A 26610-nucleotide genomic window follows, 5' to 3' on the forward strand; every position below is an offset into this window, starting at 1 on the left:
ATTCTCATTAGATTATCAGTACAGTAATTGGAATAATCCTGTCCAGACACACTTACTTTATATATTTTTTTTAATTATTATTTTTCACAGTACAACATATTAATTCTACCATAACATGTTCATACTTTAAAGTGTGTTTTTTGTTTTGTTTTTGCATTACAGTCATGAATAGAACATGTGCATAATCTTTATGGAAATTAAGCACACTGTAGAAATGTTATTGTTCACAAAATAAGCTCCATTTTCTTTGCAAAATTATGATTTTGAAGTGAAATACACAACCGTTCAAAAGTTTGGGAAATTAGTTATTTTATTTAGCAAAGATGCATTAAATTGCTAAAAAATGACCGTAAAGACATTTAGATTTCTATTTCAAATAAATGCACTTTTGATGTATCAGTTTCCACAAAAATATTAAGCAGCACAATTGATTTCAACATTGATAATAATAACAAGAAATGGTTCTTCAGCATCAAAACGTCAGATTATACTGATTTCTGAAGGATCATGTGACTCTGAAGACTGGAGTAATGATGCTGAAAATTCAGCTTTACGTCATAGGAATAAATTACATTTTAAAATATATTCAAACATTCATTTTAAACCGTAATAGCATTTCACAATATTTGGTGAACATAAGAGACTCAAAAATATTACAAAATGTGACGACCTTAAACCTTTGAACGGCGTGTTCTTGACTGGTTTTATGAGATCTACCAGTCTAGAGGTTTTTAGTGGCTTTGCACATTACTTTGCTAAAAAGTAAACCCAATGAACTCAATGTAATAATGCACTCTCTAAAATGCATATTTCATTCCATATTAATAGTTTGTTTTCCCTATAGGAATACTCCTGATTCACTTTTGGAGATATTCTGTCCTTCTACACATTATTACATATTACAAGAACTGAAATATACCAGGACGCTTTGTAGTTCATTTAGTCCAGCTTTAGTATTGTAATAACCGTAGCGATGTTTAAAGCTTTTGGCACTCGAGAGGCCAAGACAACAGTGTGTGTGTGTGTAGTTTTTGTGTGAATGAGAGATATCATGTATTTCATAGATGTTTCAGTGAGTTCTTGCACAAATGGTCTTTGTGTTTCAACGCATTATATTGAGGAAGAGATGATGGAGATGTTTAGCGGTGTGATGCAGTGATTCTGATTTCTGTTCTGGAACTGTGTTGTGCATTTTAATGACTTTTTAAACCGTTGGAACTTGTACCTCCAACCTTGGCTGTGCTGTAAGGTTGTTTGCACCGGTGTCATTACAATGGAACTGTGAATCTCCTCTTTTATAGACTGTCAGTATTTTACTTGCTGCTACAGAGCTTTTTCCTTTCTTCTTGTTAATTAACAAAATTGACGGAATTACATCTGAGGTTTTAGATGCCTTGTGTTTGGTTATATTTGTGATGATGAAGATGATAATAATTCAATGATTTTGTTTTGAGTGATTTTTTTTTAACACTCAACAAAATCCAACACCTACTTGAGGACCAATTGTTTTACCTTTTTTTTTTTTTTTTGTCCATGCCAATTACTTTTCAATATAATGCATTTTCCTCATATTTACGCATTGCTGCTTATATGATATTAAGCTTTTCTATTAACATTTTATTTTAAAGTGATAACCTTTTCTAGTTTTGTATAAACTGTTTTCTTTCTATGTTACTTGACGTGCCATGCACAGTATTTTCTCTGTCAGGTATTTTTGTCTAGCTTTGTTTTACAGATAATCGCCATATTGTAATGTGTTGCATTGTGTACCAATGGGACTCTATAATAATTTCTTTTCTATCTTAAAGGCTCTAATTTCCAGTATAAGTTGTTACTAAGCGCTTACATTTTCTGTGGACAATGTTATTATGTCTCATTATGTAAAGACAATATTCATCAAGGAGTAACAGTCTTTTGTCTAGTGAAGATGAAACTCAATTCTTTCGCTGTACATTTCTGTGCTTTTGGTATATAAGTTGTGACGCGTCATCTGTGATTCATTTATCATAAAGAGACAAACCCCACGACTGCAGCAATTCAGTATTGCGAATATGTTTTCTTGAGCAATTCTGTGTGTGTAACTTTGTGTTTTAATTCTCAGCATATAGACTGCAAGTTAATACATTTCTCCAAATAAACATGGTTATGACACTATCTGTATTATTGTCGTTGTGGGAAATGAGTTAAACATTTTTGTCGATTAAATTTCCTTTACAAATTTTTTTGGAAAATATAAGTATTATAATAAAAACAATTTCATTGATATTCAATTAATATTATAATACAGGTAGATTAAACGGTTTGTAGACAAACTTTATTGTTGGCTTGAGAAAGCCTAGCCAGAAACTTTGAAGTAGTTTTAAGTTTTAGTTTAGTAGATTTAAAAGCTAGAAATTTGGTCAGATATATATAATAATAAGTTTAAATAGTGTGTGTGTATATATATATATTAAGATTTATGATATGATTTCAACTTTAAGCTACGGTTATTACTTTCGTAAGGGGTGAGGAACAGCAAGAAACTACAATAACCATGAGGCATCGCGCGGATCACGTGTTTACAATACGGAAGCATGTTGTATCGTTAAATGAAGTTAACAAAACATGCCGTTTATCGACAGAAACAATAGACATAATCCGCTTTGAGTGAGCGCTGAGACATAAAGACACCCTTAATCACTATACACACATGGCGAACAGATAGCAAGCTTACTGCATGCTCATTTTCTAAAATGCTCTGAAATTTGATCAATTAAAACTTAAAATCTACGGTATTATAGCTATCTTTTAAGGCATTACATTGTATCCCTGTGTTTTTTATTTGCATTACTGTAGTTGAAAAGTTTGCGACATGGAATAACAACAACGAGTCATTTGACATCCTTCCTCGTTCCGCGTATGCAAATGATCCATCGCTTGATATTTTCATATGACCTGTGACTGGACTCACTCATTCATTCAGCCATGAGACTGACCAGCACTGCTCTGCTCTTCCTCCTCTTCCTCCTCGTCCTCATCAGCTGTAATGCACTGGCTTTCAAACCGCAGCTCCTAGGCAGACACACCGTCCAAACCTTCTCTCATCACAGACCTTTCTCATACACAACTTTCTATTTTGATCAACCGGTAAGTAAGTGTCTTACTGAATTTCTTGCGTGTCTTATCTGACTGTTTATTCATGGGCATAAGAAATTGAATTAAATAGGACTTAAATGCATGTCAAGAAATAACTTTGTTTACCTTGAGATCACTGATATATATATATATATATATATATATATATATATTTTTTTTTTTTGTCAGATATAGGTTATGTTTATGTTAATTGTACGCTAACTATGATGTTCCCCAGTAAAAACTAATTAAAAAAATAGTAAAATTAAATAAACTAAAATAATAATTTTAGGCCTACTATAAAAACGTAATATGCATTTTCACATATTATTTTGCAAACAACCCACTGTTTTCAAACACTTTATTTAGGCCTATGCAAAGTTTTTTGCGATCTAAAAGGTTGCACATTTATTTTCATCTATTTTGTGTTACGTCTACCTTTTGCGCTTAAAATGTTTAATTTTCATTTCTTGAAAATAAATGACTGTATGCAGGTACAGTAATAAATATAGTGAGACTCAACCAAATATGGTGCATTTTATCAGTGCATTAAATAACCAATGATGTACAATCATACATCATACATACATTTATCACTATAAATATCTATAAAAAAAACATTGTGAATGCATGACTGTATTTACACTGCAAATACATTTATAATGGTATGAGACTGGTTTCTTTTTAATGTAAATATTAAAATATGAAATTATTTAAAATGATACCATTAGTATCATATCATTTTAATTAATTAGTCATTAATTCAGCATTTGTTCAAACGGCTGATTCATTCAGGAACGAAGCAAGTGAGCGTCTTTATGAATCGAATCAGCGACTCATCCGATTCATTCAAAAACACGGATTTATTCAGTAACGAAACACTTCTGTGTTGCCCAGAGATGCACAATGCTTTCAATAATAATAATTATAAATATGTCTTGTTATTAATATTATTATTATTGTGTATAGTAGGTAATAGTATCATATATTTATGGTAAAACGTTAAATAAGTAGACCTATATAAAACCAACCAAATAGTGCAATTTATCAATGCACTCAACAACCAATGAAGTACAAAAGAGTAAAAATCTATAGTGGTTACACTGATTACCGTCTTTCTCTAACTTTGGTCCTGTATCAGAATCTCATGTGACGGTTTTGTTTGCTGTTCATTTATCAGAGTTGTAAACCGCTGTCATTGCAGTCAGCTTGTGTCAGTCAGAAACTCTTGACAGATCACCTCTCCAGGCCTGATTTTGCAGCCCACAGCAGTTTTCTCTGGTGGCGGTGGCTGCTCATTAACTTACAACTGGGCTTCCTTTAAGGATTTCCTTTATTTAATGTGTGCATAATCTGTGCCGTTCTGCTCTGTATTGTGTCTGCAGGAAATTCCCTTTCCCTTGTGGCCTCCACAGAATAATAGCAGATCCTTTGCCCTTCTGGGATCGCTCATATGTTGGCAATCTGCCCGTTTTCTCTCAAATTAAACTGAAAGAGAAATCTTGAAAGTCCCTTTATTTTGTATGTGTCAGTTCCTGATGGTGTTCTAACATGCTTTGACAAAAAAAACACTGAGTGATTATTTTTAGTTATATACATATGTTATATAATATAGTAGTTATTGCTTAAGGGTTCTAAGGGTTGTATGATGCTGCCTGTTATTTAATAGTTTACGTCTCAGAGACATTTAATCTCATTTTCACCTGAAGAGTGGCTTAGCAGTTAATCTTTTACATGCTGTCCGTGTGAAAAGCTGACACAGGAAAAGCCTTGCGTCTAGTTTTAGACAAAAACAATCCTGTTATGGTGTACTCTGAGCCTAATTACTTCTTGACCTGGACACACCACAGCCAAGGCAATTGTTTCCCGGTGTCTGTTCAACTCATCCTCTGAGCCGTCAGGAAGATTAGGCCCATTTCCTGGCTTTCTTGCTCCTCATTGTCTTTGGTTTTGTCCTTGTCAGCACTTAGCATGCCTTAAACGGTAGCCTTCAGATGGAGCAGCGCATACGAGACTGTTAAAATGAGGATCTACAAAGAAGACTGTAGAGGAAATGAAACACGGGTCTCAAGATCTTACGTTCCCTCTGTGGTTCGTTTCACGTGCCCGCTCGAGTTGAGCTGTTTTAATTCTCTTTGTTGAGCGGTCGGACAGTTGTCGTGGGATATCATTTCAGCATCTGTTGCTGGCTGTGGATTATGAAACGGAGAACACTGTTTGACAAGCAACCGAGAGCAAAGCTGTGTTCAAATTCATTACAGTACAAAAAGCATTAATGTGCACAATATTGACAAAAAAGGGTAATACTTTAGGGTCCAATTCTCACTATTAACTACATATAGCCTATGTGACCCTGGACCACAAAACCAGTCACAAGGGTCAATTTTTTGAAATTGAGATTTACACATCATATAACACTGAATACATACATTTTCCATTGATGTATGGTTTGTTAGGATAGGACAATATTTGGCCGAGATACAACTATTTGAAAATCTGGAATCTGAGAGTGCAAAAAAATCGAAACATTGAAAAAAAACGGCTTTAAAGTTGTTCATTTATGTTCGCGATTGTGCTGCATTCACTCACAAAGACTTTTTTATATATATTTACAGTAGCAAATTTACAAAATATCTTCATGGAACATGATCTTTACTTAATATCCTAATGATTTTTGGCATAAAAGAAAAATCAATCATTTTGACCCATACAATGTATTGTTGGCTTTTGCCACAAATATACCCGTGCTACTTATGTTTTGTGGTCCAGGGTCACATATGTGACCCTGGACGACAAAACAAGTCACATGGGTCAATTTTTTGAAATTGAGATTTATACATCATATGAAAGCTGAATAAATAAGCTGTCCATTGATGTATGGTTTGTTATGACAATATTTGGCCGAGATAAAACTATTTGAAAATCTGGAATCTGAGGGTGCAAAAAGATTGAAATATTGAGAAAATCGGCTTTAAAGTTGTGCATTTATGTTCGCGATTGTACTGCGTTCACTCACAAAAATAAATGTTTTATATATTTACAGTAGGAAATTTATAAAATATCTTCATGTAACATGATCTTTACTTAATATCCTAATGATTTTTGGCATAAAAGAAAAATCGATAATTTTGGCCCATACAATGTATTGTTGGCTATTGCCACAAATATACCCGTGCGACATGTGACTGGTTTTGTGATCCAGGGTCACATATATTATTCTAACATATTACTAGGATATTGTCTGATTATTAGTAGCCTACTTATAAAGCACATATTAATGCCTTATTCTGCATGACCATAATCTACATCCCTTAATTCCCTCAAATACTTGTTTCTCTGAAAAACAATGCCACATCCATTCACATCTGTGTGATCCCGCCCACTGCTAATTGGTCGTGGTAAAATTGCAAGCAGTAAACCGCACAAGAATTGAAAATGGGCCAATTTCCCATAGCCTGTAGTGAGACCATTGACGGCTTGGAGAAGAACGTTTTGCTAAATGTATGCACTATATTGCATATTCATTGTATTTTACTTAAAATGTTATGCAATATTCAATGTATATTTGAATAAATCCGTTTTATGACAGCCACCATTTAAATGTTTATATTATAATTGTCATTAAAATGTATTATTATAACGTTATCATAAAAACTTCCTTAAGTGTAATTTAAAACTAAATAGCCTACAAATTAGTTAATTTTAACCTTTAAAGTTGGCCTGAAATTAAAATTAACCCATTTACTTTGTTAGAGCACATTTCCCAGTGGGAAAAAACAAGACACGCCCTCTATCCGGCTCATTCAGTATGCAGAAAATACATCACAATCCTGAAGTAAAGTCGGTCGCAACTTCCGGTTCATTGGAACTTTTAAAATTATAATTATGTACCAACTGAGGTTCCCTGTATCGTTTACGCACATCCTAATTTTGCAGTTAGACGCGTTCCTGGGTCCTGTAGTGTCTATAAGCGTTTTTGTTTTTTTTTACTTGAAGCAACTATTGTCTTTTCCCTTTATTTCCTTGTCAGAGTGCACCAGATTGCTTCATTTACATGTTAAGATCACAAACATTTTCAGTAACACTATTTCTCACTATTAGTTGCTTATTAGCATGCATATTACTAAGAGATTCGCTGTTTATTAGTACTTATAAAGCACATATTAATGCCTTATTCTGCATGACCATATATTCTACATCCCTTAATCTGTCCCAATGCCTAAATTTAATAACTACCTTACTAACTTTTAATAATTAGTAATTAGGAGTTTATTGACGCAAAAGTCATTGTTAATAGTTAGACCCTAATCTAAAGTGCGACCAAATTTTCTTACGTGGGAGGTTGAACCCCAGAACCTCAGATTTGATTATTAGCTTTATTAATATATTATCAAAACTTCTGTTGAGATTGAATAAATAGTGCAAGAATGTTCATTTTGGGTGAACTTTCTCTTTAAAAGCTGTTTTAAGCTGTATCCACAGCTTTTCTCCAGATCAGGTTCTTATTAAAATATGTAGACATGATAAAGTAAGTTACAAAACAAGCTATGTGACACTTCCACATTTTTAAATAGCAGATTGAATGACTCATTCCTCATTCCAGTGTTGTGCAGTTGCTTTTTACGTTTCTAATAACCAGAAGGGGGCGCTGCATTTCTGAACCACTGTGAACACACTCTCCATCATGTGACCCATCTAACCACTGCAGACAAAATCACAGGCTAAACTTATGAGTCTGTGTTCAGTTCTCAGTTCTGCCATTTAAAGCTTATGATAAAGGTGATATCACTGTACAAGTAATTTCACAACAGAATAAGTATATTTTATAATAAATTAAGCTACACTACCTTTCAAAAGTTTGGGGCCATTAACGTTTTTTTTTTTAAAGAAATTAATACATTTATTTAGCTAGGATGCATTAAATTGACAGTAAAGACATTTATAATGTTACAAAATATTTCCATGTAAAATAAACGCTGTTCTTTTTAAATTTCTGAGTCCTGGAAAAATATCACGTTTCTACAAAAATATTAAAGGTATAGCGGAGGATGTTTTACTTCCTGAGAACTGGCCCCCGACTGAGCCCGGGTTCTCCAAGGTTTTTTTTTCTCCATTAGGTCACCTGATGGAGTTTTTCGGTTCCTTGCCACTGTTGCCTTTGGCTTGCTCAGTTGGGGATATTTAATTTAATTAATCAATCAACGATACTATTGATCAGCATTACCAAACGTAGACGTTCCACTAGAAACAAACATTGATGTATTGTTCTAATTTATTACTGTGAAGCTGCTTTGATACAACCTGTGTTGTGAAAAGCGCTATATAAATGAACTTGACTTGACTTGACTTGGTGGGTAACCTATACTATTGGTCCTCCTAATTGTCAATCATTCTGGTGAATCAATCAAACTTTTCAAAAAGTGGAGAGGGCGGGTCTTATCTAAAATTTGGAAAGATCCTCCGCTATACCTTTAAGCATGCACATCCGTTTTCAACAATAATCAGAAATGTTAATTGAGCATCAAATCAACAATTATTTCTGAAGGATCATGTGACACTGAAGTAATGAGTAATGATGCTGAAAATTCAGCTTTTATCACAGGAATAAATTACATTTTAAATTATATTAAAATAGAAAACAGTTATTTTAAATTGTAATAATATTTTACAACATTACCGTTTTTACTGTATTATTAATCAAATAAATGGTGAGCATAAGGGCCTTTCAAAAACATAAAGACCCCAAACTTTTTAACAGTTGTGTATATTAATGTTAGTAATTTGAACACAAAATGTAAAAATGCTGATATTGTATAATTAATTATAATAGCATTTTAAAAGGATATACTTAATATAAAATATAACAAAACGTACAAATAACCTTATCATTTATGTATTATTAATAGTATTATATTTATTTTATCTAATAAAACAATGCATGTATACTGTCATGATAAAATACTGTTGAAATGAGTGAAAATGAAATGAATAGACTTATAAATGATGTAAAAAGTCCATTTTCTGGAGCTGGAGGCTTCAGATGTAACATCTTCCACAGAAAATAAGTCACTGCAGTGTGTGAATATAGCTGACACTCGCTTGACCTGCAGCCAGGCTCTGACTGCTGTTGAATGAATGTAACTGTGAGTCCTTTTGCTGTCACTGGCTCATAAAACTTCTGCCTCTTTTGTTGCCAACGGGAGGAGAAAGAGGGTATTTACAAAAAAAACAAAACACTAGAGAGAACATTCTTTATTAAGTGTTGGGTGGGATTCAAGAAGAGCGAGAACTGTAAAGAACTGCAGAATTGCAGCTCTGGGAACAAAATTGAACATTCTTTTTTTCTCCTTCCCTCAAACTTGGAGAATTTATGGAAATGTAGTGGACGAGCTCTGAACCGGATGAATGGATATCACAATTCTGCTGAAACCGGAACTAATGTGGCATCCCTGACGCTGGCACTAGATTTTAATACAAATTGAGGCTAATTATCCCTCCATCCTGCTCTGAGGTTTCACGCTCATAAATATGAGATGGCTGAAGGCCAGAAGATTGAGGGGAACACCCAGGAATAAAGACAGTGTTGTATCGCTACTGTATGTTAAGCACAGGCATCCGTTAAAACTGGTTGTGGTTAAAAAAGCAGCAAATATTATTAAGTATTTGGTCCCACTTTATCTTTAAAAGAAAATGGTTAGGTACAGAGTATTTAATGTGATCATGTTGTTTTGCGAAACACTCGTGCTGCTCGAGGTGGGATATGGGTAAGGTTAGTGACATGTTTGGTGGTATTGTTAGGTTTAACGGTGGGTTAAGGTTAACCTTTTTTTAACCAGGCAAGTCAGTTAAGAACTGCCGTTCTTAAGGATTAAGGGAAATGGGTTAAGGAGTAAGGGAAAGGTCAACTGTGTAATATACAGATACAGTGTAGTTACAGAAAATAATTACAGATGTAGTTTTATAAAACATGTATGTACACAGTTGGTGCATTGTATTATTGGATTAATTGTTAGTTCATGAAGACACTCAATACAGAGTGGGACCAAACATTTAATATCCTGATTTAGCACCAAATATGAAATAATTGTTTACATATTTACCAATTTTCAATCTGCTTTATGTTACAGTGTAAGTAGTATATGTAAATGAACAATGTTTACTCGTTCTCCATGTTTCCTGGACCGAGAATTTCACATTTATTTGCCACCGAAAGTCCTCCGGATGACACAAAAGATTATACTTCCGCATATATACTTGTACTTCATTATACTTCCTGCATCCTACAGAATAACAGAGGGTTATTAAAGAGATAGTTCACCCTAAAATTTTAATTTTGTCATAATTTACTCAAGCTCTTTCAAACCTGTATGAGTTTCTTTCTGCTGCTGATATTTTGAAGAATGTTGGTGGCCAAACAGTTGATGATCCCCATTGACTTCCATAGTAGGAAAAAAAAAACTTTGGAAGTCAATTGGGTCCATCGACTATGGAAGCTTGTTTCCGCCACAAAATAAAAAAAAAAAAAAGATAATTGCGACTTTTTATCTCACAATTGCGAGTTTACATCTCGCAATTCTGACTTTATTTCTCAGAATTGGGAGATATAAAGTCAGAATTGTGTGAAATAAAGTCAATTCTGAGATATAAAGTCAGAATTCTGAGATATAAAGTCAGAATTGCGAGATATAAAGTCACAATTGCGTGATATAAAGTCAGAATTCTGACTTTTTTTCTCGCAATTGCGACTTTATATCACGCAATTCTGACTTTATAACACATAATTGCGAGTTTATATCTCTCAATTCTGACATCTTTTCTCAGAATTGTGAGATATAAAGTCCAATTCTAAGGGGGAAAAAAGACAGACTTTTTTTTTTTTTTTTACCTTAAAATAGTTTATATCTCACAATTCTGACTTTATAACACGCAATTGCGACTTTATATCATGCAATTCTGACTTTATATCTCCCAATTGCGTGATATAAAGTCAGAATTCTGAGATACAAAGTCAGAATTGCATGATATAAAGTCGCAATTGCGAGAAAAAAAGTCAGAATTCTGACTTTATAACACACAATTCTGACTTTATTTCACGCAATTCTGACTTTATATCACGCAATTCTGACTTTAAAACACGCAATTGCGACTTTATTTCACGCAATTCTGACTTTATATCTCACAATTCTGAGAAATAAAGTCAGAATTGCGAGATGTAAACTCGCAATTGTGAGATAAAAAGTCGCAATTATCTTTTTTTTTTGTGGCGGAAACAAGCTTTCATAATCAACTGTTTAATTACCGACATTCCTTAAAAAAAAAGAAAAGTGCAACAGCTTTTTGCTTCGGGAGGTTGGGCGGAAATGACAACGGCAGTTTCTTTCGGTTTTCCCCCTCAATTTGGTCTAAACACTGTGTTCGTGGTCATCTAGTTTGTTGTTGACTACAAACACAGAGGTTTTTCAGATTTTCCGTCACGCGGCGTCTCTCCATATTCACGAGTCTTTGCAGCCTTTAGCCTCTGTCTACAACACGCTGCTGGATCCTTCACTGGAAACCAAGAGTAACTCACTCCCGCTAAACGTTTACTCTTTGAATTCTTACACCTGGAAACAATACAAGTCAACATCATTATGACTAAAAGTTTACTAAGTAGTATTTCCTACTAAAGCAAGGCAGTATTTGAGTATCCGTAGCAGACTGGTGGGGGTGGATTATGCCCAGTGCATTATGGGCATTGACGTTTTTGGCAAAAGGGAAGACAACAGCCTTTTTTCCTCTGTTTGTATTCAGGTTGCATTGATTTCATAAACGTTTTCGCCTTTTTACTGTATAGGCAGCCAAGTTTTATTGAGCCCATTTTTCCAGTGGCAAAGTCGCATGGTGATATAATTTGCATGACAAATTGCATTAAATTAATATTTCATTCAGATTCTCTTTTTTCCTTGTGATTTAATAAAAAAAAAAACTAAAAGCAGTTATTTCTGTTAATAGCAGTTATTAATCAGAGTTATTTTATTACAGATTGACCATTTTGGCTTTTTGGAGAATGGCACATTCAAGCAGAGGTATCTTCTCAATGACCAGCACTGGCACAAGGAAGGAGGCCCGATCCTGTTTTACACGGGCAATGAAGGAGACATCACATGGTTCTGCAACAACACTGTAAATATGCACTTTTTGAATAGCTCTTAGATATGAAGAGATGGCAGAAAAACATTCTCTGTGATGTATGGGTTGTGCAGCTGACAAAACAGGGAGCTATTTTCTAAGGAAACAGTCATTATTCATGCATAGAGTGCAACAGCCAGGTTCTCGAAGTAAAAATCTCATTTATTTTCTCTATAGGGGATTTATTTTTTCATAAACATTTAAAGACAGACCTACTGTGAGCTATGAGGTTGATAAGCAATGGCATATGTTTTTGTTGAAGCCATCAACCCACATTATTTACACACATTGTTTTAATAATTGTGTTCAACAACACAATTCCTGGTGGAAAAACTACATTACCCATGATTCTGCAAAAAATTATTATTTTCCCTTTCCATGATGAAGCATTCAGATTCCCTACCCTCTTAAACTACTTAAATATTTATATGTGATATGGCAAACAATGCCTATTTTGCATACAAATATTTATATGTAAAGTATGTTCTCTCTCTCTCTCTCTCTCTCTCTCTCTCTCTCTCTCTCTCTCTCTCTCTCTCTCTCTCTCTCTCTCTCTCTCTCTCTCGTCATTCACAGTGCTTCATGGGATTGTAGTTCTTTCCTTTATTAAAGTCATTGAGTATTCGAACAAGGATACTGAAAAAATGGCGGTGCACTGTATTCAATGTGGCAGATATTGTGAACTTTAACATTAACGGTTGGTGATAATAATAAACGCAGTATTAGATAATCAGTATCAGCTTCATAGTTGCAGCATTGCGAAAAATACTAGTATAGGCAAGTCTGTGAAGCAGAAAATTGAAATATTACCACTCAGAGGAAAACTTGTAAAAGTTTAAAATGCTTACACTTGAAGCTCAGTATCTATACCTCTGCTTCTTCCCAAGGGTTTCATGTGGGATGTTGCAGAAGAGTTGGGAGCCATGCTGGTTTTTGCTGAACATCGCTACTACGGAGAGTCCATGCCGTTCGGAGACGAGTCTTACAGCGTGAGTCAAGACCGTTGCTCATGTGGAGCAATAAGGGTCATTTAGCAAACACCGTCCTTGACCTTCTGGACATGTCTTTCCTTTCCTCCAGAATGCAAAGTATCTGAACTACCTGACCTCAGAACAGGCTTTAGCTGACTTTGCAGTGCTCATCAAAGCACTGAAGCAAACCGTGCCTGGAGCTCAGGAGAGTGCCGTCATCGCCATCGGCGGATCCTATGGCGGGATGCTGGCGGCCTGGCTCAGGATGAAGTATCCCAGCGCAGTTGTAGGGTGAGAGTTTGCCTTCTTCATATTTAAATATGATATTGTAATATATCGATATTAAATCAATTTTCATGTAGAATAGTATTCTATACATATTATTATATAGATATATTCTACGCATACAGTACATACCAGAATTTTGATAACAAATAATGTAAATATGTACTATTTTAGGGTCGGTAAGAATTTTTTAATGTTTTTGAAAGAAGTTTCTTCTGCTCACTAAGGCTGCATTATTTGATCAAAAATACAATAAAAACATGAATATTATTACTATTCAAAATAACTGTTTTCTATTGTAATGTATTTTTAAATGTAATTTATTCCTGTGGTGGCAAAGCTGAATTTTTACCCGCCATTGATTTCTAACCCTGTATATGTTAATATATGAAGGTATGAAGATGACATTTCAAATGTTTAATAAGCGCTCAACGGTCACAGCTAGTGTAGTTTATATCTAAATGTGAAATATCAGTCTATTGAAACCGCATAAGTACAGTATGTGCATACTTAATGGAGTATCATGCCTAGAAACTTAATACTATCTTACATTTAGAAAGGCTTAAGTGTGGTGTGTAACCATGTGTTTAATTAAGAAAGTGATTTTTCTACTGTGAAATGAGATGGGATCAGTGATTGTGACCTTCTGATGTTTCAGCGCTCTTGCCGCGTCCGCTCCCATCTGGCAGTTCATTGTGCCGTGTGAAGAGTTTTACAGAGTGGTCACCCATGACTTCACCATCAGTGGCACCAACTGCAGCAGCAACATCAGGAGGTCATGGGCCGCTATTGACAGGGTCTCAGCCACAGGTTGGTGAATGGGATGGCCATGCTGCGTAATTATCATGATCATGTTATGAGAGATGATGATGATGTTTGGCAGATCCTGGTACTCTGGTTGAAAAACACACATTTACAATGATAATCAATAACATGATCTTTTAGATTACTCTTTTTAGGACACCTAATATGATTACTTTTGACCTAAGTATACAGAAAGGAGCAAAAAGGAAGATATTTCTTAAAATACTAATTTATTAGCAACACAAAGTGCTTTCTGGAAGCTTGTTTCCACCATGGAATAAAAATAAATACAAACGGTAATTGCGACTTTTTTACCTTTACAACTCTGACTTTTTGCGTGTTTATATCTCACAAGTCTGAATTGGAGGGTATAAACTCACAATTGTGAGAAAAGTTAAAATTGAGAATTTAAAGAGTTTAGAGAGATTATATCTTGCAATTCAAACTCGCAAACTCACAATTCAGATTTATTGTCTTGCAATTGTGAGTTTATATCCCATAATTTGGATTTTTTTCTTGCAATTGTGAGTTTATATCCCATATTTTGGATTTTTTTTTTCACAATTGCGAGTTATAAAATATGAATTGTGAAAATGCTATTTCAGGGAGCATTTACACGACACCGTTTTCAACTAAAAATGGAAAACGTTTTATGCGTTTTGGCTGTTTATTTACACAACTATGGCGTTTTCGGGGCCTGAAATCAATACCTTTGTAAACGTGTTTTGAAAACGATATCGTTATCGTCTCTGTGTAAACTACAAAAGCACGAATTTGTGAAAACGTTGACATCATGTGTTACGTGTTCAGTCCATTGACATTGCCAACTACTGGCCTGGCATGCATAATACAGCATTTTTTGTTGTTTTTGCAGATCTGTGTGAACAGGGATCTTTTTGAAAATGTTGTCATCTGTACACAAAAAAACCAAAGGAAAACTTTTCCGTTTTAGTACATTATTATTGTGTAAATGTATCCTAAGTATTTCTATTTCACGTTTTATTCAACGTTTTAATTTCACGTTTTATTCAATGTGTTACTTGCCATTTCTTTGTAATTATTTGTGAATATTGTTTCTACGGCAATTTTTTTCAGTGTACATTTAGTTAATTTATTGTAATTTCCTGATAGGTAATCAATAAGTAATAATGAAAAGTAACTGTAATGTTATTATGTGTAATTAAAGTTGGCATGAAATTGTTGTTATGATAGTCTTTTCCTCCCTGTTGTGACATAGTGAAATGGCATCTTGAACAAGAAAAAAAGTAGGGCGGGGCTTGATTTTGTCCATGGGGAATTGATTGGATGGAATGGAACGCCAGTAAACGCATCATCAGAGAAGAGAGGTCACTGCAAGAGGGAGAAGTTATTTTGATTTAAAGATTAAGAGGCACATGAATGAAAAAAAAAAAAATCATGATGTGTTCTGATTAAATCATTTATAATAAATACTGCAATTTTCCATAAAAAAAAAAAAAGTCAATTTAGAGCTTCATTTTTGTTTTCCTGATTTTGATTTCCTTGTTATATAGTCCAAATTACATTTTTTGTAATCCCATGTTCATTTGTGACTCTGTGGTTTTGTACAGCCTCTCTTTTTGAAGCTTCTGTGTTTCCCTGGACTCATTTGATTAGTTTTTCTTTTGTAGGCGAGGGTCTGCAGTGGCTGTCTCAAGAGTTTGGACTGTGTGGTCCTTTAAAGTCTCAAGAAGATGTGTTCGGCTTCAAGGGTTGGCTGCAGGAAACCTGGGTGAACTTAGCCATGGTGGATTATCCATACGAAGCCAACTTCCTTCAGCCACTCCCAGCCTGGCCTGTTAAGGTGCGATAAATTCCCTTTCAAGGTTTCGCTTACAGAACATGCTGTGGCACACACCTTCTGATAAAATGGATATTTTGAATGCACTGTAAGTCGATGTGGATGAAAGCGTGTGCCAAGTGCATAAATGTAAAATGTACCATTACAGAATCATTACCAAATATAATGTACCATGGTATGTATGTGATACATGTCCAAAGAAAATAGTTTTTACCATGGTAAAACTTTTTTTTTTTTTTTTTATATAATTTAAGTATTTCTAGAACACTAGAACTGACCCTTTGCTAGGCCCCTCCCACTCTGGAATTTATATCTATTTTACATAAATGGCATGATTCTTCGATTCATGATACAGTAAAATGTGACTTACATGGTCTAAAATAAAGTATTACACACACACAAAAGTCATGAACAATAAAGTTATAGCTGGATTTCCCAGCTATTCGGTATGAATCACTCTCACTCTGTGAATTCCTCATTAATGCTGACTCACCTCTCATAACAAGTCAGTGGTTGTACCCATCTACATCATTATGCAAATAGCTTCATTCATATTCATAATGCTTCTGTTTTCTTTCACCCTCAGAATTGAGCTTTTGTTCAGGTTTTTGTTTGGTTTTGGTTAGAGGGTGGCGTGGACAGAAAACATGTTTATTTTCAAGACTCCTGAGGCATCTGTGTTTCCATTCATTAAATCTATCTTACAAAGCAAACAGACAATAATTTACACTCTGCTACTAAAGCTAGTGAACGGCCTACGAGCATTTAAAAAACAACCTGCCATCTGCTACGCATTTTACTTCCATATTTGACGTATTTCAGAATGAAAGAGGGATAGTCAATGAGAAAAAAGAAAGTTGGCATTACATACAAGATGAAGCCAGACTTAATGCTAAAGCAATGCCTAAATATCTATTTGCCGACTGGTTAACGATATTCAATGACAGTGGAAAGGCAAGTAGAGGTGAATTGTGTTGGCCAGATTGAATTAAACAATCATGGCAGACCGAGATGAGAAAAATGTCTCAAAATATACTTGGATTTCTTTTAGTACTGAACAGTATTGTATGAAATAGTTCCCCGTTTCAACCATTTAAAACTGGCCTATTTATTACCTAATATTTGTGTGTGGTGTGTATTTTTTTTGCTTATTGGAATAATGCATATCGCAACAAGCTCATGCCAAACTTCTTTGATCGTCTCGTGTGCTTTTGTGTGTAGTATGGATATCATGCTGAAATAATAGTTTTTTACCTATGAATTGTATTAATTTCATATTTAAATAAATACGCTGAACTCGAGTCACAAAGACTAAAGCAGACCACAACAAAGCTGTCTGTCTATACTTGTCATGTCTGGTATAGACATTGTTTTGAATTGTGTCTGGCTTCCCGACGCGGTAGACAGTCGAGTTCAGGGAGCTCAGTAGGTTTGGAAACAGATTTACACATAGCAGTGGGAATTTGAATCACAAAAGTTTTTATTTTTGATTAAATAGTTTAGTCGTTTAATTATTTTATAGAAGTTTTTTGGTACATTATCTTCTGTGCTTGTTTGTTGGTAACTGTAGCTTATTCCTAGCACATATGAATATGCAGAGTGCGTAGACTTGGTTTACTTTTGAGTATTTTTCTTTCTCTCCCTTTAAATCTGATAATGTATGCAACCCCTATGGGTGGTTAAAGCAGTTTAGGCAGCGGGTGCAAAGAGGAGGCTTTTTAATGACAAAGCTAATGTGATTATGTGAGTGACTGAGAGAAGGGGGTATTGAAGGCTTAGGAGTGGGAAATCTGTTGCTGGAGATGAATGTGTAAGCCTAATCCCATCTGAAAAGCAGAGAGAAGGTGCTTTGGACAGCCTCTGCTGTTTTTGTCATAGTATAAATCTTTGCTCGGACATGCGTGTAGCTTATCTCGCGCACAGACCACCACCTCTGAAGAAAAGGTTAGCAACAACCTTCTCAAACCCACTCTAAGTCAGACATGACAGATATCAGCACGTTAAATGTGATGTGTGTTAATGTGTGTGACATGTGCCGCAACTTTCTCACAGTTTAATATGTAGAGAGAACTATGAGTAAAGTTGCGGTCACATTTACTATTTCTCTGCAAAGTTTCACATTTGATATCCAGTCATATCAATTGGAATCTGTGGGAGTTTCAAACGAGGGCAATGACAGGCTGTTTCTGCCATTGAGCCAGAAAGAGCGGTTATCATGAATATAGGTATGAAACAGCTTCACAAACAGTCCTTTCAGCTATACAGTATCAATATTTCTGTTTTACAAATATTCAATTTATCACCGAAGCACTAGGATAAAAGTTTATAGCTTGGATATAAACACTGATGTCTACGGAATCAATCAAAATAGAGCAAATCCATCTGAAAGTAACTTGGTGCTTCTACGATTGTATCAATTACATTATTATGCCAGTAGGTGGCGACAAGTGACTTAAAAATGTATGCCATTGAATCATTCATTCAAGAGATTTGTTCAAAAACGCTGATTCACCCAGTTATTAAATAAGTATTTATAAGTGAGTCATTGAATCATTCATTCAAACCGATTAAAAACGAATTTAATTCGAATTAATTAAACATTTTAAAGAGACTGCAGCAATTAACATTTTATGTCGATATGTTCTTTTGTTTAGTTGTCTCATGTCTGTACAGAATCGTGATCTCTATTTCTATCTCTACTTCTAAATTCATTGCTGCTAGATACCATTGAATATACTGGGGTAAGCTAAGTGCTTTCAAAGTGTCACCGCGCGCTAGAGCGATTAAGTGCACACACTGAGATGAGAGAGGTATGTATCAACTCGTCTTAGTTAAGGGAATAACATAGTTTAATATGAAAAAAAAAAAAAAAACGGTAGAGTATCCCTTTAAAAATGTGTGTGAACTTGCAGTCAATTTTGTAGGGACAGGGTTTAAGTGGACTCAATGATTGTCTGAGATGCGTCAGTTGAGAGAAGTTTGATGATGGTGTAATGGCATTTTACATTAAACATATACATGGATGTATTGTTCACAATAAGATCTATAACATGCCTTTACAAAATTCTCTCTGTAGCGCCCCTTGTGGCAACACTAGCAATTCAACAAATATTTGCATCAATATTTGGATCACTTCATAGCTTGATCTGTTTGTCAAGGTTTTTTCGTCTTTGAAAACGTTCTTACTACTTTGTTCCAGCTTGATGTTGATAAATTCCACACCAGTCAATTCAATTTCACTCAATTTCACATGCAAATCAGATGATCCCACAGAAAACGCTGCATTGGGGATTTTCACAGCAAGATTGTTTTAAAAGAACTAGAACAAATGGAACATATGGTACGGATAAAGCTTTTCTTGTTTGCAGATCGAAATTGTAATCTGCCCCTTTGTAAAGCAGAACCGTTGTCATCTCTTTGAACATAAAGCCAGCTGTTTGTTCTGTGATAATTTGCATGTGTTTTTCTGATCCTCAGGTGGTCTGCAGGAATCTTCAGTTTGATACTGGCGTATCAGACAAGCAGCTTTTGAGTGGTATCTCTCAAGCTGTAAGAGTTTACTACAATTACACCGGAGATGCAGTCTGTCTCAACACCTCACAGACTGCTACTGGGGATCTGGGCATCATGGGTTGGTTCTACCAGGTAAAATATTAAGATGTTTAAGATGGTCACATTTACTAATACAAGTAATTCCATTCTGTTTTATTTTGATTTGTTTCACAATGTTGACGAATTTTGATGCGGTTATTTTATCATGCATAGAAATTAATTATAGGAAGAAGCTGTTGAAATAAAAACCACACACCATAAAATTAGTTTTTGAGCTGTATTCCAAGTCGTGTTAAGTCATTTGACGTTTTGTGTGAGGAACAGACCAAATTTGTTATTCACAGAAAATATTTGTCTCTGCAATTGGACACACTTGGTCTGTTCTTCTCACAAAACTATCGTAGGACTGTAAAATATAGAGCTGGTAAGTCCCGCCCCTTCCGCAAAACCCCGCTGGACCTCAAAGTTGAAAAACCGTCAATGCAAGTGAATGGGAGAAAATAATTATTTTTTGGTCCCGTTTGAATTGTGCCATGAATGTGAACATATGTTGTCTGTGAATTTTTTATATAACTTTTCGTGTAAAGAATGATACAATTTAGCGGGTAGAAGTTTGATACGGTTAGATTTTGTGTGAGAGCACTTTGTGGACTACAACTCTCGACGCGTTTGAAACGTCACCACCACTAGCACACGGACTAGCTCACGGATTCCGCTAAACATGGCTGTGTCTTTGATGCACTTCCCCGCCTTCTTTCAGGGAGAGGACAAAATCGTTTAGGTTGGCGAAAACCACGGGTAAGTCAACTTTATGGGGTGACGTCACATAGGCGATATGTAGTCTTTCTCGTTATGTCTTTTCCACAACTGCTAGCCGAAGAATCATACAATATACTGTCAAACTCGTAACATGAAAAGTTATATAAAAAATTCACAGACAACATATGTTCAATTCATGGCACAATTCAAACGAGATCAGAAAATAATTATTTTCTCCCATTCACTTGCATTGACGGTTTTTCAACTTTGAGGTCCAGCGGGGTTTTACGGAAGGGGCGGGACTTACCAGCTCTATAACACATTAGCCGCACTAATACTATGATAGGTGCATCCCAATTCATGTATTTATGCACTATTCACAATTTTCACACTGAAAATTCTAAAAAGAGAAAGTACACTTTAAATACTTGTATGATGCAATTAATTAATCGGAATAAAAATGTCAGACACTTCATGCACTCGACTGTGGCAGCTTTCCTTGCATAGTAGAGGGGGCGGAGCTATTAGACTCTGATGTCAAATGACAAAATAACCCTATAAATTTTATACACTTGGAATTTGAGTGCATAGTCCAAACGTTCCCTGGTGCTATTTTGCAGTTTCAGAAAACAATTCCCCCACAGACCAAGAAAAACCTAGTCTAAAGTCCATGGCACATTATTCAGATGCTATTTTAAGGGTGCATGCTTGGCCATAATGTAGCGTGTGCACAACTCGCATACACTTTGCTTCTCTCATCTACACAGACGCATGCAGCAGTTCCCATTTCTGCAAACCATACATAATTACAAGGAAAAATATTACCACACAAAGGAAATCATTGTGGTGTCCATGAAGATGTGAAAAAAATAGGCGTAAATCTAGCTAACACATTTACCCAAATTATTATACGCCTGTTTAACCGAAGCTAATTTGGGTGGGTTTCTCCATCCCCATACAATGTCACTTCTCTGTCTTTTACGGCCCTGACGAGAACATCAGTCTCCTCAGCTGTGAACCGCTCCTGGTGTGCGCCTGGCAAATCCGCCATTATAATAGCAATCCACCATGGAACAAGCGCGCCTGCTTTAAAGGGAATGTGAGATGATGCTCTGATTGGTTTATTTCACTTTACGCCCAAACCACACCTATGAGTAATGTAGCTACTTCAGACCAACACATTTTAGATTTGCGCCGAGATCCGCCCACAAAGTTACTTGCGTTTCGTGTTTGATACTTGCATTTAAGATTGTTAAAATAGGGCCCATGGTGTGAATGGGCCTTTACATTTGCCAAATATATATATATATATATATATTTTTTTGTTCTTGAAAAACAAACGAACAGCCCAGCCCAGATGAAAAAAAAGTAAAGCAAAAGTGAATTAACACATTACTTTACATAAATAGTAACTAACATAATTAGTTAGTAATTGTTTAAAAGTTTAAAAGTAACTTTCCCCAACACTGGTTGTCATTTTGTGCAGAGCTGTACAGAGATGGTGATGCCAATGTGTACAGATGGCATCGTTGACATGTTTGAGCCAGAGCCATGGAACTTCCAGGCCTTCTCTGACATGTGCTACAACCAGTTTGGAGTGCGACCACGGGAAGACTGGGCAGAAACTGTATATGGTGGGAGAAACATCAGTGCTCACAGTAACATCATCTTCAGGTAGGACATCTTGTGTTTGTATAATATTGAGCATTGCCTTCACTTTCAGCTGAATGTTTACTTCATACCATGATTAAATAGAGTTTTATGTTAGCATGTTGCTAAGCTAATGGTGCAAAAATACACAACTTAGACTAATAAAAATAGTAAATTTTATTGAACTGAACTTTTTTTTTTATTGATATTTTTTAGTTTTGGATCCGTCTTTTGGACATCCACCTGTCAAATTATTATTATTTTTTATGCTGATCTTGTTGCAATGTATAGAAGCTTGTTTCCACAACAACAACAACAACAACAACAAAAAAAAAAAAAACTATTTAACTTTATCTCACAAATCTGATTTTTTTCTCTCTCATATTTGTATGTTTATGTCTCACAATTCGGACGTTATAATCCACAATTGCAATTTTATATCACAATTCAGAGAAGAAAAGAGTCAGAATTGCAGGATATAAACTCGCAATTACATGAAATAAACCCAAAATTGCGAGTTTATATCATTTTTTTTTTCTTACTAGTGTGAGGTATGAACTTTATTTCTCAGAATTGTAGGATAGCAAGAACAATGTCAGAATTGAGAGCGGACCATTCTTTTGACTTTTCCACATTTCTAACATGCAGTCAAAAGTGACAATCAACAAACCTAGCCAGATCAGATATTTCATGTGTTTTAGCTCAAGCACACCTGGTGCAACTAATGAAGCCCTTGATTAGTTGCATCAGGTGTGCTTGAGACAACACCTGTTTTGCAGATTTGTGCTGTTGTTAGGGATTCTATTCAGGGGGTTGAATAACTTTGAGACTGAAGAAGTCATTAAAAGTTGCATTTTCAGATGAATTTGGGGAAACCACTTGAAACATTTGTTGTGTTGAGATATTTCAATTACTTTTGTTTGATTTGTTCATTGCAAACAGCTGAAAGTTTGTAAATTTTGGCAATAAACCTGATTTGCAATGGGAGTTAAATAATTTTGATTACAACGGTATATGCCACCCTAAGTAGGCAGCTCACTAGGTTTTGAAATAGAGCTTGTGTTTTATATTCTATAATTGAAACATTTCATTTTTGTTCTTGTTTGGGTACATACATATATTTGGTGATCCTATGAGACCTAAAGGTATAACATACTAAATGTATTATTTTTCAGTAATGGAAATCTTGATCCATGGATGAGCGGTGGAGTGACTAAGAGTCTTTCCAAATCTCTAGTCGCCATTATGATTGATGGAGGTGCTCATCACCTCGATCTGCGCTACAACAACGAGTTTGACCCAGAGTCTGTTATCAAAACACGGGAGTTGGAAGTAAACTACTTCAAGCAGTGGATCAAATCGGCAGCTTTTGATTGAAAATGAAAAGAGGACTTTAAGAACGACGAAATGAACCATTTTTGTTTGCTGTGTGCCAAAGTTAGTGGTCTCTTCCTTGGTACTTAAAGTTGTTTTATTGGGGAGTGGATGGGAAGTTCTTCTTTTTTTGAGTGTGTGCAAGCCAAGAATTTTGCCATTACAATTTTACATGTTTTGCTGTTTAGATTCTCTTGGACAAAATTGAGGAACGTAAAGTTTCAGAAAATACCAAATACAAAACCACTCAGGGTGTCTTTTGCCAAAGCCTCAAGTTAAATTGTAGCAATAATAATCATTCATATTTGCTGTCAGCTTGGATTTTTAACTGAAGTATTCTACATTTCAAAAGAATAGTACACCAGAAATGAAAATTCTCTCATTTATTCACCCTTGTGTTGCTTTGAACTTGTATTACTTTCTTTCTTCAATGGGACTCAAAATGAATTTTTCTCTAGGAACAAACAAAAGGACAGCATAAAAAGGAAAAAAACAACAACATACAAATATTCCACATGACACTTGTATTATGTCTACATTTCCCAAATGTGACGTGCTGTGATTTTTTATGAGATATGCAAAAACCAAACTTGAAATTTGAGTGAAAACCGACATACTGTTTGATATGTTTTTCTCACAAAGATTTTAAATATAGTCATGTAGGCAACATTTATGCTGGTTTTATGGTTCTTTTTTTGTTCTTTTTGGAGCTTTTCGATGTATGAAAGACCGCAGCGTGAACATTCTTCAAACTCATTTGGTGAGCCACTGAGATAAAACCCATCATATTGGTTTGCAACGAGATTGTGAGTAAATTAAAACAGAATTTTCTATTTTTATGGGTAAACTATTCCTTTTATTCATTTGCAACATTATATTATAGGGCTAATTTCTACTATTCAGAAATCAAATAGTCACTGAAATTAGCAGGACCTAATCAGTGATCAGTGATAAAGCAGTGATCAGTGTTATTTTCATGTCCATACAAAATCAACACAAGTCTTCTGTTTTCTGAACAAACTGTTTACACTCTTGGTTGTACTAATGTCACTCTCTTAATTTGGCACGTTTTTTTTTGTTGTTTTTTTAATTGGAAATGATGCATGAACATGCTCCACAGAATAAATGCATATGAAACAGAAGTAACCGTACCCGTCCCATTTCCTGTTCCTACACAAACGCTGCTCCAGTGTGATTTAATGAAAGCCTAAAGACAGAAAACGAGCAATAAAGTAGCTAGCGGGAGGCATGTGGTGTAAAACAGAGATTGTGCCCCATGCCGGGGCCTGCAGGACTCCACCAGACCTGTATTCACTCGCTGGCAGCTCCTGCTTCTCCAAATTGTGGTGCGTAGACATCATCTGCTCTTTGCTGAGCTGCCTCCTGCTAATATTATTATTAATATCACAGCCAGAGTGCAGAGCAGGTTGTTTTGTGGGGTTGGGGAAGGTCATGAGGAGGAATAGATGAGTGTGAGGTGATGGATGATGATTTTCACTTTGTTGCTCCCTGAAATATGAAAAGTTCCGTGTTTTGCGTTCGTTTGTTGTTGTTTGTTATTTGCTACGTAATCTGAAAGTAGCTTCAAAGGTAAGTTCAGAGATGGGTGCTTTCGAAACAGGTTTCGTAAACATTGGCGAATCATTTGTTTCGAACCAGTGATTCGGAGCACATACTGAACTGCCAAAGTCACGTGATTTCACTTAACGAGGCTCCGTTACAACATAATTGTTTAAAAATCGTTTAAAACCCATAAATCGTGGAGTTTTTGTTAATAGTCTCAGGAATAAAAAGAAACGTACTCGGTTACTAATGTAACCTCGGTTCTCTCTAGAAGAGGGAACGAGTATTGCGTAAGTAGCTTACGCATAGGGAAAGTCTTCTTTCTTCGAGATCTGAAGCCAAAAAATTATCCTTAATTTTGTATTCATTGTCAACGCAGTGCAGCAGCCGACAGACCCAGGCAGGCTAAATAAGCGTGCTCATTGGCTGCTCGGCTGCAACTGCTTAAGCCTATCGGTGAGCGCTCTGAACGCGGCAACCAATGAGGGCGCTTCGCGCCCTCCACACCCTTCTAACCGTCAGAATGGGCGTGGCCAGCGTGTATATATTCAGCGCTCACAGGCTAAAATTCTGGTTTTCGCAGTCTGAAGCGCAAAAGCTCGTGGCGCGACACGGCAGGTTACGCAATACTCGTTCCCTCTTCTAGAGAGAACCGAGGTTACATTAGTAACCGAGTACGTTCTCTTACGAGAGGTTCTCTCGTATTGCGTAAGTAGCTTACGCATCGGGAACCCTTTGTCAACGCCGTGTGCGCCGAGCATCCAGCCCATGAATCCCAGGGGAACCGGGGAAAACACTCTGCTGGGAAATGTGGCCGGTCGGAGAGACGGGCCAGCGCAGTACATGCACTTCATGCAGCATATGAAATAGAGCGGCGCGGCCGGTCTATAAACATAACAGTACAAACAGTAGGGCCGGCGGAGCGAGCCCATACAGCACATAAGCACTCATAAGGGTAGGAGAAAACGACATAGTCGGTCTCACATGAAGAGAAAAATTCCCGCGCGGCAGAGAATAATGCGGGCGGCCAGCAGCGCGGGCCAGCACCGATAACAGCGCGTAACGGGAAATAGGAAACAGAACGGATCAGCCGGTCTGAGTCAAACACTTCACCCTGAGTAGTTACCAGAATAGCGCCAGCATATGAACGTAGTCTGCACACGGGAGCTGGGCAGAGCATACATGTCACTTATACTGACAATATTTTGCCTGTAGGGCAGGAACTTCCAGGTTATAAAACCTCACGAATGTTGACGGGGAGGCCCAGCTCGCCGCCATACAAATGTCGTGGATAGAAATTCCGCTGGACCAGGCCCACGACGAGGCCATGCCTCTAGTGGAATGGGCTCTGATGCCCAGAGGGCACTGCAGGTGTTTGGAGGCATAAGCTGCTGCTATCGCGTCCACTATCCACCTGGACAAGCTCTGCTTCGAGGCGGCAAGACCTTTGGTGCGTCCGCCGAAGGAAACAAAGAGCTGCTTTGAACGCCTGAAAGCGGCGGAGCGCGTGATGTAAACTCTCAGCGCCCGGACAGGGCATAGGAGGTTATC

The 26610-nt window shown here is 36.2% G+C and overlaps 1 protein-coding gene across 1 annotated transcript; it reads left to right on the forward strand.

Moving 5' to 3' along the window:
* The first annotated feature begins 1535 nt into the window (after nucleotides 1-1535).
* On the forward strand, nucleotides 1536-24640 carry prcp (prolylcarboxypeptidase (angiotensinase C)). The gene is made up of 9 exons (XM_081370555.1): nucleotides 1536-3126; nucleotides 12136-12276; nucleotides 13170-13271; nucleotides 13363-13544; nucleotides 14197-14348; nucleotides 15992-16164; nucleotides 19639-19806; nucleotides 21959-22146; nucleotides 23298-24640. The coding sequence occupies exons 1-9, from the start codon at nucleotides 2965-2967 to the stop codon at nucleotides 23497-23499; spliced, it is 1470 nt and encodes a 489-aa protein (XP_081226681.1). The 5' UTR covers nucleotides 1536-2964; the 3' UTR covers nucleotides 23500-24640.
* The last annotated feature ends 1970 nt before the right edge of the window (nucleotides 24641-26610 follow it).

This window comes from Scardinius erythrophthalmus, assembly GCF_964197995.2.
Source record: "Scardinius erythrophthalmus genome assembly, chromosome: 7".
NCBI classification, from domain to species: Eukaryota; Metazoa; Chordata; class Actinopteri; order Cypriniformes; family Leuciscidae; genus Scardinius; species Scardinius erythrophthalmus.